Source organism: Apis florea, unplaced genomic scaffold (assembly GCF_048593485.1).
Source record: "Apis florea isolate Af1SG1 unplaced genomic scaffold, ASM4859348v1 contig_3587_pilon, whole genome shotgun sequence".
NCBI lineage: Eukaryota > Metazoa > Arthropoda > Insecta > Hymenoptera > Apidae > Apis > Apis florea.
This window is the reverse complement of record NW_028256789.1, coordinates 530988-546893: the sequence shown is the minus strand read 5'-3', so window position 1 is coordinate 546893 and position 15906 is coordinate 530988. Positions and strand designations below refer to the sequence as shown.

The 15906-nt window shown below is 45.1% G+C and overlaps 1 protein-coding gene across 1 annotated transcript; it reads right to left on the bottom strand.

The window, feature by feature from the left end:
* Positions 1–6115: 6115 nt before the first annotated feature.
* On the bottom strand, positions 6116–8906 carry LOC100862987 (uncharacterized). The gene is made up of 2 exons (XM_086914495.1): positions 8160–8906; positions 6116–7945 (listed from the first exon to the last, which is right to left on the bottom strand). Exons 1-2 carry the CDS (start codon positions 8272–8274, stop codon positions 6483–6485), a joined length of 1578 nt encoding a protein of 525 aa, XP_086770621.1. The 5' UTR covers positions 8275–8906; the 3' UTR covers positions 6116–6482.
* Between the last annotated feature and the right edge of the window lie 7000 nt (positions 8907–15906).

Sequence of the window (15906 nt, the reverse complement as noted above, 5' to 3'; positions counted from 1 at the left end):
TTCGAGCGCATAACTCGTCTCAACCCAACGCACTCGACCGACCCGAGGAAAGAATCTAGCGAATCCGCGTGGAAAGGTCTTGGCGGCAGGTGGAATCTGCAGGGCCATCCGACCGTGGGCCATCTGTTGTGCACGCCACCTTAAGGAGGCGAAGGGGCCCGGGTAACAGGTTGCCCGCTCGCGGCCGAGATTGTTTTGTCCAGCCCCCGCTCCAAGATCTCGTCCACGGTCTAATGAGCCGTTCCCTGGTTATATTGGAATGGAACCAAACCCAGCCTGGTCCAGGCCTTCTTTTCCTTCATCCCCCATCGAAGCATCGGCTTCGATCGCGCGTCTCCGTCTTTCATCGTCGATCGCTCGTCGATCGCTTCTTTTAATCATTGAATTAATATCATCGGCGGGCAAGGATAACGATGGTTGATTTCAAAAACTGGACGATCGCGGTGGATGGGAGGAGGGGGAGGGACGATGCGATCGGGAAAGATATCGACGGCTCGATCCTGGATGCACCTGGTTCGGATGAAAGATCGAGGATCCCGTGGACGTTGGCACAATGGGGCACGTAGCAGGGAGGGAGTGAAAGGGTTGCAAGAAGACGAGAGTCTTCCGGGAAGCGATGAAAGAGGCCTCGGGATCGTGGATGGTCAGGTGTGCCGGGGGACCAGTTTTGTGCGCTACGGGTCGAGATGTGCCCTATGGCTTTTTTGCCCGGCCTTTGTGCCACGATCGTCATTCATCTCGAGCGATAACACGGCGACACGGGCCCTGGTAATTAGGCATCGAGCGTGGCTCCAAGCAAATTAGGATCGCGATAATTTTCTTCGAAAATTTTTCCTTCCTTTTTTCTTTTTTTTTTCTCCTTTCTTCTTCAGCTGCTGTAACTCGATTCTTCTCTCTCTTGTATACATTTCACAACGTTGCAAACTCGAATCTCCGCCACGATCAAAATCGTGCGATCGACACGGTTGCGTGTTGCAAACGGTAATCGATACCGCAGTGAAAGTAGAGAGCATCGAAAAATAATCGGAGAGACGGCGGCGGCAAGCAAGTTGTCAAGAAGACTCGTCCACAAGATCCAAGGGGAGATTATTATTATTATTATTATTATTATTATTCTTGAATAAGGAGCCCAGTTTCCTTTTCGCGACGAAAAACTGTTTGCGTTTCGCCTTTCCTCGCCGTCGAATACGTCTCGCGACGTTACGACCCTTTGTCGCTTTGCCAAGCTTTGCTTTCGCACCGACTTCGCTTTTCTTCGCCCGACACTCTTTGCACGCCATATTCACCGAGCTATACACACCGAACGTGGAATAATGGAACCTCTTACCCGAGTATATACACGCAGCGGCGGGGCACCTGTTCGATCGGACCAGTCGCCATAAAAGCCCAGGGGCCAAGGTAGCTTTTGCTTCCACACTTTCTTGCACGGCCACGTATACACACATTCGTATAAGCACGAGAAGCATACGAAGGGCCGTACTTGAAAGTAACGACCACCTGTCCGCCCGAACGAGAAATTTCCTGTCGATTCGGGGCCCCGTCATCCGGCGGACATTAGCCACGGCCAGATTTCTGCGGAAGAAATCGGCCCAGATTTTTTTTTTTTTTTTTTTTACCTGCTGCGTTTAAATTTTCTTTGTAATATATTTATTTCTTCCTCTTTTTTTTTTCTTTTTAAAGGAATTTGAGGAAATTTTGTATTCAAGAAATGAAAATTTACGACGAAATTTATTTTCGAGATTTTTTTAGATTTTCAATTTCGAGGAGAATCGTGGTGATTACTTATGGTTAAAATTTAAATATTTTTGTTACAAGAGAAACACCGTAAAAATATATCCGTAAAAGTCTGCGGGTATAGTGATCGTAAAGATATGCGGATGATCGCAAATGTGACTACGTGTCTATTAAATATAAAAAAAGAAAGGAAGAATCGAACGTCATTTTATCGGACATCGTGCAAAATTTCGTCAATTTTGACAAGCTGCCCGCTTTCGTAATCCTCGTAAATCCATGATCAAAGGATCCGCGAGATTGTCAAGGTTTCGAACCCGCATACTATGTAGCCAAATTTCCGCAACAAGCCGCTTCCGCCCACCTTTGACTTTCACCGCCCATTTTGGCGCCTCGTCGTCCAAACATCCATCTCGTCTGAAAACAATACACTGCTCCAACTAATGATTAGAAACAAAATACTACTCCAACTGGAAATTTTTAAATGCAATGGAATATTCGAAGAGACGGCCGCGTCGTTGAAACGTCAATGCATATTATTAATGTAAATATTTGCACGTGTCAAAAAAATTCAACGTAATTATCAATTATTAATCGGTGTGTTAAAATGCTTTCTGTATCCACGATTTTTCATTTTCTGTGTCCAGCGGTTTCTTTTTTTTTCACAAATTCGGGGCAGGAATCCCGAATTACACGTATTTAAAAAAATTCGTTGTCGTCTCTTCGAAGCCAACGATTAGAAAAATTACGACATATAATCCTTTTTCGAATTGTATCCTTACTTTCGTGGACATTATTTAACGGGTAAGTTAAATAACGCGACACGGTGCGACCAGGAGGGGGATCGTTTTAGCAGATATCCATATGGGCGAGACGATTGGACAAAAAGGTTGGGATCGAAGGCAGGCAGAGAGCGTGGTGATTCAATTGCTGGTACGTGGCAAAAGCGCGTGGGATTTAATACGCGCGGCGCAGGTAGTAGCCCGTTTGCGCTTGCCAATGAATTGAACGCGTTTCGAACACGCGTTTCCCCGCCATATGTTGTTTGCTTCTCGCTAAAAGACCTTTGTACGCCCCGCCAACGGCTATGAATGAACGCGTGAATAAGTCGGACGAGGAGGCTGATAGCTCGTGCCCGTGGTGAAAAACGTTTCCTCGCCTATACAACGAAGTAAATGGTAAATCATATTTGTATCGTGATTCTTTTATCCCGTCTATTGGATTCTATTTAACCGTTCGCGTTAATGCGAATCGTGTGTGTGTGTGCTATTTCTTCCCTTTCTTTCTTTTCCTCCTTTTATCGAAACTGCGTGTTCATTTTGGAGCACGTGTTGGATTCCTTTCACACTTTATCTCTCGGTCTAACATGATTTTTCACACGTTTGCAGCAACTACGAATCAACACGATTCTCCGTACACAAGAATCGGCGGTTATACGAATCGTTATTCGAAGTCGACGATTGAAAAATTATTAAACGCATCGATATTTCCGAATATCGGGCGAGTAAGAGCCGAGTCAAAACATTGGTTGGAACATTGATCGATATGTCGCGTTGCGAGGGAGTGGTGGATATTTAATCCCAGATCGGTTGCCGATCGACCGATCGAATCGAATCGATTCGTCTCGAAGGACCGGCAACAATTGCTTTTATCGAGGTATCCTCGGGCCTCGATCGCACGGATGGAGAGATAAACAGGATCCGCGTAGTCGTTGTTTGTCGAAAGACAAAGCGCATTATTATGCACGTCGTCGAAAGTTATGCGTTGTTCCGCGATAACGAGCTCGTTCCTCGACATTCGAGGTGTCCGCCGAGATTGCATCTCGCGCACCCTTCCTCGCCCTTCCTCGCCTCGCAATCGCCGCCCAAGAAATATATATTTCGATTGATTCCTTATCGCGGGATGAAGTTTCATTAATTGCACCACCTTGCTTGATTCTAGCCTCGTCGGACTTGTTATTAATACGTTGGAGGAAGAGGACGACGAGTCAAGTCGTCGTTCGAATCGACGATCGGGCTTGGAAACAATTAATCTTTGGCGTTCACAGATGTTGGATAATAATAATAATGTATTTTCAAAGATGGCAAATTTTTCGTTTTCACCGAAACCGGAATATTCTGAAATTAAATTAATTTCTTTGATCGGTGTGAGTTTATACGTGACACGAGTAAATAGAATAGGAGAATATTAGAAGAAGGGTGGTGGCACGGTTTTCTTTTCTATCGATTGAATAATTAATATGCAGCTACGTAATATGCGAAAATGATTGGGATTCGTACACGGAGTTTGTAAAGAAATGACCCAGCCAACCGGGTAAGAGGGGGTATATACGTATACATTGGCTTGGACGAAACGTGGATGAAAGGCGCTCGTTCTTACAATTTTCAAGAACGTTTATTTTATTTGACGATTATTAAAGAAACAGAGTGAACACTTTGAAAGATGCAACGGCGTATATAACTAAGTTATATTTGTGATAAAAGTGAAAGAAATCGAAATTGATTACGGTAATTTATCTTAACGTGTATGATGTATTTTAGAACGAAAGAAACGAAAGATATGGATATGGACGTCAGGTCTGATAAAATCGTCGTAAACTTCTGTAGAGATTTTAAAATTCAAGTAATTTTATTTCGTATAAAATATCTTCGTATATAAGTGATATCTCAAATAGCGATTATTTCTTCTTTACAAAAAAAAAAAAAAAAAAAAAAAAAAAAAAAAAAAAAAAAAACTAGAAAGAGCGAGCCAGTATTCGTTCCTGAGCCGGTCAACGCTTCTCATTTTCTCTCGTTTTTCTTTTTTTTTTTTTTTTTTTTTTTTTTTACAGAAATATATTTCAAATATAAAGGAAAAAAAAAAATATACCACGGATATATCGTTTCGACGGCTCGATCATTTTAATTTATAATTAATCTTTTTCGAGCGATCTCTCTACGAGGAATATATATACCAACAGACCAAATCAAAGTAATTCACCTCGCAGCGAGCCTCTCATTCTTATTCCTCGCACAAATTAGATTATAATATATATATTTTTATATATATATATATATATATTATACAATGACTAGTTTCTTCGAGTAACTTACAGTGATTTACAAGAGGAAAAAAAAAAAAAAAAGAAAACGCAAAGAAAAAAGTACAAAAAAAAAACGAAAAGACAAAATGAACTGTAAAATTATTAGCTTTCTCGCTCTCTGATTCTATCATCGTTTTGCCTCGTTCTTGTTTTAATTCAAAATCCGAATCTTCCGAAAAGTGGAAAAGAAACGAAGTAAAAAAAGAAACGAGAAAACTCGAACGCTGGACCGTTCCATACTTTTCTCTTTTTATTTCGTTCTCTCCTGACGCATTTCTGACGAATTAATAATAATACTTCGTTTTCACGCGTAGGTGCCTTTCGAACGTATTATTATTTACAATCGATGCTCGCAAACGTGGCACACGTGGATCTCGAAAAAAATGGCACGATTTTTTTTTTTTTTTTTTTTGCTGCACGATTACGCAATACACGCGTTTCCTGTTTATTCCATTTTCTTCTACGCATATGTATACATATATATATATATTTTTTTTTCTTTTTCATTTTAAAAGGAGCAAACGTCATTGCGAAAATCACTTTTTCCGCCGTGTACGCATATATCCATCCGCTCGAATCGATCGAAAACGGAAATTATCAAGAATGATGGGGGGGAAAAAAAAAAAATAGGCGAAAAAAAAATACAAAAATGGCACGTCAGCTTCACGGGACCGCGTCAAGCGGTTAGTTACATCTTCCGACTCTTCTCATCCGTTTCCCGCGATTCTCTCATCGGTAAAATTTCGCTCGTTTCCTCGAAGGGTGCGGATAAATCGTCTCTTCGTGTATCGTATCGTCCTCTAGTGGTACACAATCGTTAAAAAAACTCACCCATTCTCACCGATTTTCACACACGCGCACACCGAAACTGTATGGTACAACGGGACGACGAAGGAAATTCGACGAAAAGGAAAAAAACGAAGGAGAGAGAGAGAGAGAAATATTAAGAAAAATACGCGATCAATCATCTTTCAATCAAAACACGAGAAGAAATAAATTCGAATCGATCCAATTTCTTTCTCTCCTCTTGTAGAAGAAGAAGAAGAAGAAGAAGAAGAAGAAGAAGAAGAAGAAGAAGAAGAAGAAGAAGAAGAAAAAAAGAAACCCTTCGAGAGAACGCGTGATCATGTCTTCGAATTCGGTTCTTCGACGTTGCGTTTGTATCGATGATTTCGTTTAAAATTCACCTCTTCGTTCCTTTCGCGCGAGCGTGAATTTTAATCGAAAGCCAGGTACTCGATGTGTCTCCATCTATCTCCTCAAGTCTCAGTCAAATTTCTTTTCTTCCCTTTTTTTCTTTTTTTTTTTTTTTTTTTTTTAATTCTATTTCATTCCCCCTCCCCCCCCCCCCTCTAAATAAACCGAAGAATTTGATCGAGAAATTCGAACCCGATTCTTCTCTGATCCCTCGATTCGTCTCTCTGATTCCTCCACTCTACTCTACTCTACTTTACTCGTTTGTACTCCGATAAACGCGTAAGGCACTTCGATCGATCGAACCCATTTAAAAAAAAAAGTACGTACTATTTTTTCTTTCTCTTCTTTTTTTGTTGTTGTTTTTCAACAAAGGAACGTGTGGAAGGTAATCGACGCGCGGAAAGAAGGTCGATTCCCTGGTCGGTCGAGCCAACGACCAACGACAACAACAACCCCTACCTCGTCAATGTTCTCAAGAACCATAGCCCATCGGAACGGTTATGCCCGGGCATCCACCCTCCTGGTGTTTGGTCAACAACGACATTCTGCTGAACGTTTTGCTGCACGAGGTGCACGAATACTTCTTCACGTCGCTGTGCGTCTGAAGGTGGGCCCTCAGGTTACTCCTGTCGGCGAACGCGCGGTTGCAATGCTGACAGCTGAATGGTTTCTCCCCCGTGTGCGTTCTTATGTGCCCCTGGAGGAGCCACGGCCTGGAGAACGCTTTCCCGCAGAGATGGCATTTGCAGGGCAACGTGTGCGTTCTGATGTGCATTTTGAGGGCGCCCAGGCTCACGTACACCTTCTCGCAGTACTTGCACGAGAACGATTTTTTCGCCTGGCCTTCGGCGGCCGCGCAATGGAATTGTTGATGCTTGGACAACCCGGAGTAGGTGGAGTACGATTTACCGCAATCCGGACACTGGTATCTTGGGGACGTTGACGAAGAAGAGGACGACGACGACGACGAGGAGGAGGAGGAGGAGGAGGAGGTGGACGAGTTCGAAGACACGGACGACGCGGTCGAACTGCTCGAGACACCGGATTTCTCGATTTTCGGATGCACGATCGCGCTACCCGCCGACGTGCTCCCGGCCGACGATCTTCCGCTGTCGCTGCCTGGGGACGACAAATCTTCGGGCGTGACCGGTGGCGGTGACCTCAACGATCCCGAGCCTAGCGAGCTCGTGGGCGACAGGCCGCAGTGGTCAGGGCTCGCCCAGTGCGCGTAACTTCTCGCGATCGGTCTCTGTATCGTCGGGCAGGTGAGGGCGGTGTGCGGCGGCGGCGAGACCGCTTGGTGATGTTCCGGGGACGAGTGAGGATAGGCGGGCATCGGGTAGGACGGGTACAACTCGGCGCCCGCGGGGTGGTAACGGTGATACGCTGCCGGGTAGGGGAGATAGTGCGGGGGATAGAGCGGGGCCGTCCGCGCCCACGCCGGGGCCGCGTAATGCGGCAACGAGTCGACCGGTGTGTTCAAATTGAGAGGCTCGAGGGGCGGTTTGCTCGCCATGAAGTGCAGGGGGGCGGGCGCTGCCGCCGTCACCGCGCCCGTCGACGACGAATTGTCGTGTTGGATCACTTCCACTCGCGCCTTCTTGGCAACCGGGTGGATCGGCGCGATCCCCACCGGCGGCGTGATCACTTTCGTCGGGTAATGGTGGTGATGATGAATGTGATGCACGGGGTGAATGTGGCCGTGTATCGTCGGGGATGTCGGCCTGCTCATCAACGGGGGCGAGGATGAGATTTTCGGGATCGGCGAGGGAGACTTGGACGGAGCGCGTTGCTGCTGCTCCTGTTGCCGCTCCGCTTCCTGTTCCTGTTGTTGTTGATTATTACGTTCCGCCGTTTTACTCAAATCTTCCGGCTTTGTACTCAGGTTCTCTGGCTCGGGTATATCGTCCATCACGACGTCGATTTCTATCTCTTCTGGGGAAGGAAAAAAAAAACGAAACTTCGTCTTAGGCGAGTGATTCTCTTTTTTTCTCTTTTTTCTTTTCTTTTCTTTTCTTTTTCACGATTTTCAAATAATTTTTCGGATTCCAGAATTTTTCGCATACGAGGAATTAGAAGGAGGGAGGGGGGGGAAGGGGGAAGGGGAGAAGAAGAAACGAGGGAATAAATCGAAGCGTTCGAGACTCACCTTTAACTTCCGATACTTCTTCGTCCAACATATGGACTGGCCGTTTTTTCAACGGACAGTGGCTGTAATTGTTGTTCTTCTTCACGAAGCTTCTCGGCACTTCTTCGACCAGCATCTTGACAAGTTTTTTTTTTTTCACTCTTGATCTTCACTCTTTAGAAATTCTCGTCGGCAATTCGCAGAATATATAACGAATATCCGCGAAGCCGTAACACCACGATATTTAATCCCAAATCGTTCCCTGAATATTGTTCGACACTGATTCACACCAAACAGATATGTGTGTATATATATTTCTCTGTATCAGAGAAAAAAACGAGAAATTTAGTCAAGATAATCCTCTGAGATTTGATCACTTCACTGTCACATTTAGTCCCAAATAACAGTGTGAAAAACAATCCTCCTCGATAGTTATCCACTTTCTTTCTTTCTCGTAGCGAACGCACGGAACGGATGCTCTCTTCGAGCGGGAAATTGATGTTCACCGTTCGCTCGTCGGGAGTGAACTGAACTGTCTGTTCGACCGGCACCGGAGGTTAAACGTGATTCGATGTCACGAGCGGAATATATACAAAAGAAAAGGAAGAGGATAGTAAAGGTGGAGGAAGAGGGGAAGAGGAAGGGAAAAAAAAAAAGGAAAAAGAAAAAAAAAAAGGAAAGAGATAAACGGTTGGCGGGTGAACTCGAGTGTACAATGTTTGAAGGAACGTGAGAACTCGAGATTCTAAAAACAGTTCGGCTGCAAGCCGGTCTCTGACTGGCAGGGGGGTGCGTCTGGGCCTTTTATAACGCGTCACCCCACCAACCAGGTGCAGGTGGCCCGCACGTGCTGCCTGGCCAATGCAGGCCTGCGGGCCCCGCGCTACCCGCCAATAGGGGACGGCCGGTCGCGGGCCAACGGCCAATCAGGGCCAGGGCATCTGTTCCGCCGACTCGCGTATGCCCCCCACTCCTTGCCCGTGCAACAACAGGAGGTGCAGGATGTTCGTGAGTGCGACGCGATTATCCTGCTGCGCTCCTCTCCTGCTTCTCCTGCCTCTCTCCCCCTCCCCCCCCTCCTCGCTCCCACCCTTTTCCTTCTTTTTTCCCTCCCCATTTCCCCTTTTTCGTACCACCGTCCCTGTCCCACTTGGAAAGTAACAGGGACACAGGCGTCTCTCTTCGCTCTCTTTCTCCTTCTTTCTCGCGTAGCGTCGCGTCGCGTCGCGTCGTCGTCGTTGTACGGAGAGCAGATGCTGGGGCCCCACCGTGACACACACACACACACACACACCCCTCCCCTCCAGAATTACCACCCCTCACTGCTCGAGACCTGGCCCAACGACCCGTCACCTCTACGTTGTCGTCGGTGCACATGCACCACCGCCGACCGATTCAACGCCAACGTGTTCTCCTTCTCTTACCACTCTTGAACCAACTTGCTCGCTCGTTCCTTCGTGGATACGTTTGCACCCTCTCTTCCTTCTCCTTCCTCCCCTCCAATGCACCCCTCTCACATTTTTCTATTCGAATTTCCGTTCGCTCTACCTGAATCTTCCCCTCTCGTTCCTACTTTTTTCTTCCTCCAATAAGTTGTTCTATAAATGTGTATTTGTGTGTGTGTGTGTGTGTGTGTGTGTGTGTGTGTGTGTGTGTGTGTGTGTGTGTGTGCGTATACGTACAAGAGTGCACGCTCTCGAGTGTCGCATTGGCTGCTGCGCCGTTTTTTCTTTCTTTCTTTCTTTTTCTTTTTTTTTTTTTTCCTTTTTCTTCCCCTCCCCTTACACGACAGCCGCCTTTTCACGTGCTCACCGACGAGTAAGAGGCATGCACGTGTTGGTGCTGCATATACGCGGCAATCCGCCCGGTTCCCCTTTCTGAATTTCACCCCTCGCCCTTTCTCGCCGCCCCGCCACCGTCACGTTTCGAACGTGTAACGGTCGTGTCGCGTGCCACAGCATCGCCCACGCGTGCTGGAACCCACACACGCACGTGCGTGCAGCGAGGGACCAGCGCGATTGTGTGCGAGCACCCCTTCTCCCCCCCCCCCGCCCCCTATTAGAGCAGGATTCACCAACGCGGCGAGGCCAGGCATTTTTGCGCCCGAGAGAGGGAGGATCGATGCTCGCGCACCGATTAATCATCTCGCCACGCGACCTCTCGTCCAAAAAAATCGATAACTAATAAATGGGATACGTGGCTCGAGATCCCTTCGCGCAACAATCCTTTCGCTTTTCCTTTTCGATCGTCTTGAAAGAGACGAAAGGAATTTTGTAAATTCGTCGTCCTTGGTGTCTAGGAGGTTTTGGGTATGGGAACGAAAACGAATACAATTCACAGATAACTGTAAATTTGGGAACAATTGGTAAATTGTTGAAGAATTTCTTCTTCCGAAAGATTGTCAAGTTTCTTTTAAAGAAGCGAAGGAACACTCCTCCTCTTCCTTCTTCTTCTTCTGTATTTAACGTGTATTTTTTAAATCAGTTACTTCCGAGAGAAGAAGACAGAAGAATATTCTCAAAATTTCATTTTTATGAGCCATAAATACGTTCATGCGAAAAGGAATTTTAAAAGGAGAATTTGCTACGAACGATTGCCAAGCAAAAATTATACTCATACCTCTTTCTGTAAATAATATAATGAGAATATCTTGTTAAAATCGAAAGGACTCGTTTTTAAAATAGTCCCCACGTTTTCCCTATACCTGCTCCCTTTCAGCTTCATCTTCTATTATTCTCGTAAATGCATAACGGTGATCGATCGTAAACGTGGAAATATATTTTTCAACGACCAGCCAAGACGAGGTTAAGACGAGGGTGGACTCGCGTTAAGAATTGCACACAGGGATTTGTCGTAAGATTGATTTACGAGACAAAGAGACGATCGAATTCCGCTCGATCGATTTTCCATTTCGCTCGCCGATGTGTCACCGACACGGCGTTAAACCGCCATGGTTATCACACCGGTCGAATCGATTGAGAAACTGATAACTGATCGAGTGGCCCGAGACCGGTATTGGCCACTCGAGGAGGGGGGCCACTCGATTTTTGACCGAGGATCCTTGTACTTGTCCTCGTAAACAGCTCGTTCGTTCCAACGTTTTATATTTTTTCTCGAGCTGGTTCCGCGATCGTTTCTTCGGATTATTTCGCAACCGAGGTGGCAACGTTCTCGCGTTGGTCCTTAGACCAGAATTCGACCAGAATTTAGAGAAATTTTCGATTCGCCTCGCGTCGAAAATTTCTTCGAACCGTTGTGTAGAAATGATTCTTCTTCCACCGTGCACGTTCAGCGGTAAGCACCGGGCAGCTGAATCATCAAGCTGGTCGGTAGTGATGATTCGAGGGAATTTGAGATGAGCGAGAAGTCAGTTATTCACACGTGTGATTGTTTTTTTTTTTTTTTTTTCCATTGGTAAGACGATAGCGTGCTGCATTTGAAGCAATTGCGGTTATTATCTACTAACGTGTACGATATTATTCGTAAAGGTAGTATTTCATTTTGATTTAATCAAAATATTTCTACATTTTTTCCCCTCCTCTCAAAACCATTCAAGCTATTATCGTTCAATTTTATTTAATATCTCGTCCGTTTTACCAGTCTCAATTGCAATTTATTGGAATTGCTGATCGATCCTGTTAATTAAAAATACAAGAAAGAGGATAAATTTGAATGTGAAAAATTAAAACAAGACGAAACTCGATGATCGAAACGCAAAACTTGTAAACATATTTTCAACCCTCGAAGATAAAACCGTAACAGTTATCGCGGTCAAACGATTCCTCGAGAGGGACACTGTGGCGGCCGTTCATTATCGACGAGCGTCTCGAGCGACGTTTATACAGGACGTATTAGTCGAAATCGCCTCCTCGTGTTCGCCCCCTCGCGTTATAAATTTATCCGATCGTTAAGCGCGACGGAGAGGTGGATTCGCCGGTCGATAAACGTGGCGAGTTCCTCGGGGAACCGTGGCCGCGGGACGATTCGAATCGCCTTCTCGTTCGCCTCTCGCCTTTGCTCCATTTTCTCCGACCTCTCTGCTCTCGCTTATCTCATCGACACCCACGAACCGAAACCGCTGTTCGCGAACCGTGTCCTTACACAATACGGCCAGGGACAATAAGTTTGGAGGGTGGAGAAATCGGTATCGGTTTTATTCTTCGGGGATGAATAATCGCGAAGGCGATAGAAGACGGGTGATCGAGAGAGGAAAGTTTGTGATCGTGGACAATTTGAAGAAAAATTTGAGAAAATTGAAGCAATCGGTTGCTTGAAGAATGAGTAATGGAAAAAGAAAAAGATCGTTTTCGATATTCATAAATCAGAACTTGTGAATAGGAATTTTGAAGATAAGAAATAAGAAGGCGATGAGTAATGAGAGGTAGTTGATTGTTTAACGAAAATAATGTTATCGGGCACATTTAAAAAGGGAGAATTTTACAATTACTTTTATTGGTTGGAAAATGAAAAACGTGAAAGGTATTTGGTTCTCTCGGCGGGAGGTCAAAGAAAATCCACGTCGATGGACGGTCGAAAAGAAGTCCTTTCGAAAAGAATGGAGTGGTAATAAGAGAGAGAGAGAGAGAGAGAGAGAGCAAGAGTGGGGATGAAAGTAATATAGGGTATATAATCTGGTTTTGATAAAGCGAAGTGTTAAGAAAAGAATAGAAGAATATTGTATTTTTTTTTGCTAGGTTTCTTGGTGGTATTTGCACGTTCGAACAGCCGGTTCCCATAGCGCTTGCGATTTATGCTTGGCTAACTCATTGACTTTCAAGTTTGCTATGCTGAGTGTGGCCAAACGTTCGAGCGGATTCAAGTAAGTGCGCAATGGAAAGGAACGTGGAAACCGAATCATTTCACCATTTTCCAAAAATGGAAAAAACGCATTTTCGCGTTTCTACGAATTCCTCTTAACGAGACTCTTAAGAAAAGAATAAATAAATAAATAAATAGATAGATAAAAATGGAAAATATCCATATCCCTGTACAAAAAAAGTGAGTATGCAAAAAAAAAAAAAAAGAAAAAAAGAAGAAGGGTTCATTACGCTATTCTCACCGCTTCCTCGTGTCTCGATCGTTCCCCGGAGTCAGCGCTTATCTCATCGACACCCACGAGCGGGGATACAAGCGGTGTAAAAGTGTCGTGACACTCGACGCGCGGGCAACACGGCCGACGATCAAAGGGACGACAAACAAGAGCAGTGGTCATCGAGTTTGAGCGGGGCCGACGCGGCGGATATGCCGCGTTGACTCAGCACGCGTACCACGAGTCATCAAACCAATAACAATTCACGTCTCGTGCAACAAGTAACTCGATCAACGCAGAACAAGACAGTGACTCGATCCCAAACTTCCCATGCCGATTACCGTTCCAGTTTCTTCTCTCGTCGTCATCGACGAGATATATCCATACGAGCATAATTTATCCCCTTCGTTGCTTCTTCCATCCATCGTCACGACAATGGAAAAAAAAAAAAAAAAAAAAAGAAAAGAAAACAGTACCATTACCAGTATCGCAGATAATTCACGGAATCTAATTCCAAGGTTCGAGCAACATACGTAAGTCAGCCACAGAAGCAAGGCGCACAAATTTTCATCCGTGAGTCAAGGAAACGCGGAAGGAATACGGCATACCTGGACAGATTGGCCCATATTTTACCGCAATCCTATTCCATATCCTCTTAAACACGGAGCGCCGAGGAAGGGTGTACAGCCATGATTCTTCGTAATCCACCGTCCGGGAACGAGGCTTCGGTTACGCGATCTCTTTTTACCGTGATACGCAACGACGCACACTCGTATTCGAAACGATGAATCGTGCACCGGTTACCATCGCCAAATGATCTACCTGCGCCTCGACGTGAACGTGAACGGTGTGGCCGCTTTTAAAACGCTACGTTAGACCGAGAGCTGTGTATACCTACCCGTGTATCTGTCTTACCCTTACGTATCAACCCCTTTTTCTCCGGATTTCGCGGCCCGATGGAAAAAAAGCGAGAGAAAGAGAGCGAGAGAGAGAGAGAGGAAGAAGACGGGAGGAAGACCTGTATGTGCAGTGGCAGCCGGTTATTCCGGTAGCCGCCACTGGTTCCGCTCCACGGTATATTTCGTTGAGCCGCTCGTTGCCAAGGAGAGTGCTATCCACGAAAAGTGGTGCTAAATTATATCAAATACTGGCCGCGTTAACTCGCCTCGCCCGCTTTTGTTTGGTGTGGTATACGTGCGAAACGAAGGAGGGATACACGAATTGTTGTATTTATCCCTTCTTATACGCGTTTCGTTCCTGTATTTCGGCTGTGTATATTCGCAGGTTGCTCGAAAAATCGCATTTTTTCACGCGGCAAGGCACGTTGCACCGGTGAAAGCAGGTCTCGGGCAGGGACGGGATCTTGATACGAGTTTCTCGATACGTTGGTTTCGACGGGGTGGGTAGATTTTTATTTTCTTTCTTTTTTTTTTCAGTTTGTTTGAATCGTGGTGTTGTTCTTTCGCTTTTGTTGGAAATAAGCGCCTTGAGAATTTTCGATCTCGGGGCGGCGAGCAGTTTCCAGTAGGGAGATTTTTGCAAATTTTTCGACGAATGGAACGAGGGGTCCGTGCTTTTGTCGGTATTCGTATGTATAATTGGGCATTGCGGCCATTCAGCTACAACGAATCGAAAGCCTAATTTTTTTAATTCTATCATTTTCGATCTGTCAATCGTAACGGAATAAATTAATCGAACGATTAATCAGAACAGACGAGAATAGATTTAAATAAATAAATAAATAAATAAATAAAAGAATGAAGAGAGTTAATTTAAATCGATAAAAGATAAAATATAATTCGAGCGATTGGCCGTCAATTTACGGTCGAAACGAAATCCTTAATAGGCCCAAAGTGGTAAATTACACGGTAAGAGAAAGGTAACGAAAGGTGTGACCGATCGAACCTAAACGATATGGGGAACGCTCGCTCAATTCGAAACTTTTAACCACGTCGTCCGTACAGATTTCTACCGGTCGTGATTTCGTCCAGCCGAATAAATCTGTATAATTATTACGGATCGTACGTGTGTATAACGGGTGGCCTCAGCCCCGATCTGAGCGTGGAAGGTAGCCCCATCGGAAGGAAGCTGGTTTATTTTTTTGTTGTGCCGCCTCGAAGAGCGAGGGGCACCCCATAAGCCTCACCTTTGAAACACCTGGCTATTACCGCTCGATGTTTTATATATATATATATATATATATATATATACATATGTGTGTGTGTACGTGTGTTATATTATATACGTATGCCACCATATGCGAGCATGGCCCCACCGAGACTAGCTAGGATCCATTTTCGGGGCCTCGTGGGTCCCTAGACATGTGCAAAGTATACGTATATCCTGGTTGAGGGGAGAAAGGTCCCGTTTCCTCTTCGTCACGTACGATTGGTCTTCGAAAATGAAGAATTTTCCGTGAAAATTGGACGGACACTGATTTTGCCCACTCGTGGAAATACTTGAATATATATATATATATATATTTGATTGTGATCTTTGGAAATGAATCATATTTGAATATCGATATGGTTTATTGAAACAGGGAAATTCTGTGAAATTTGCTTCGTGCTACTTTCCCTTTTTGGATGGCCACGATTACGAAATGTTTGAAAAGGAAATGGAAACGATCGATAGAGGAAATTTCGAGGAAGCGTACTTTTCCATATATCCATACGTCCCCGTCACGAAATCTGACGCGACCGTTCTGTAGTCTCATCTCTCATCGATAAAGTAATTAGC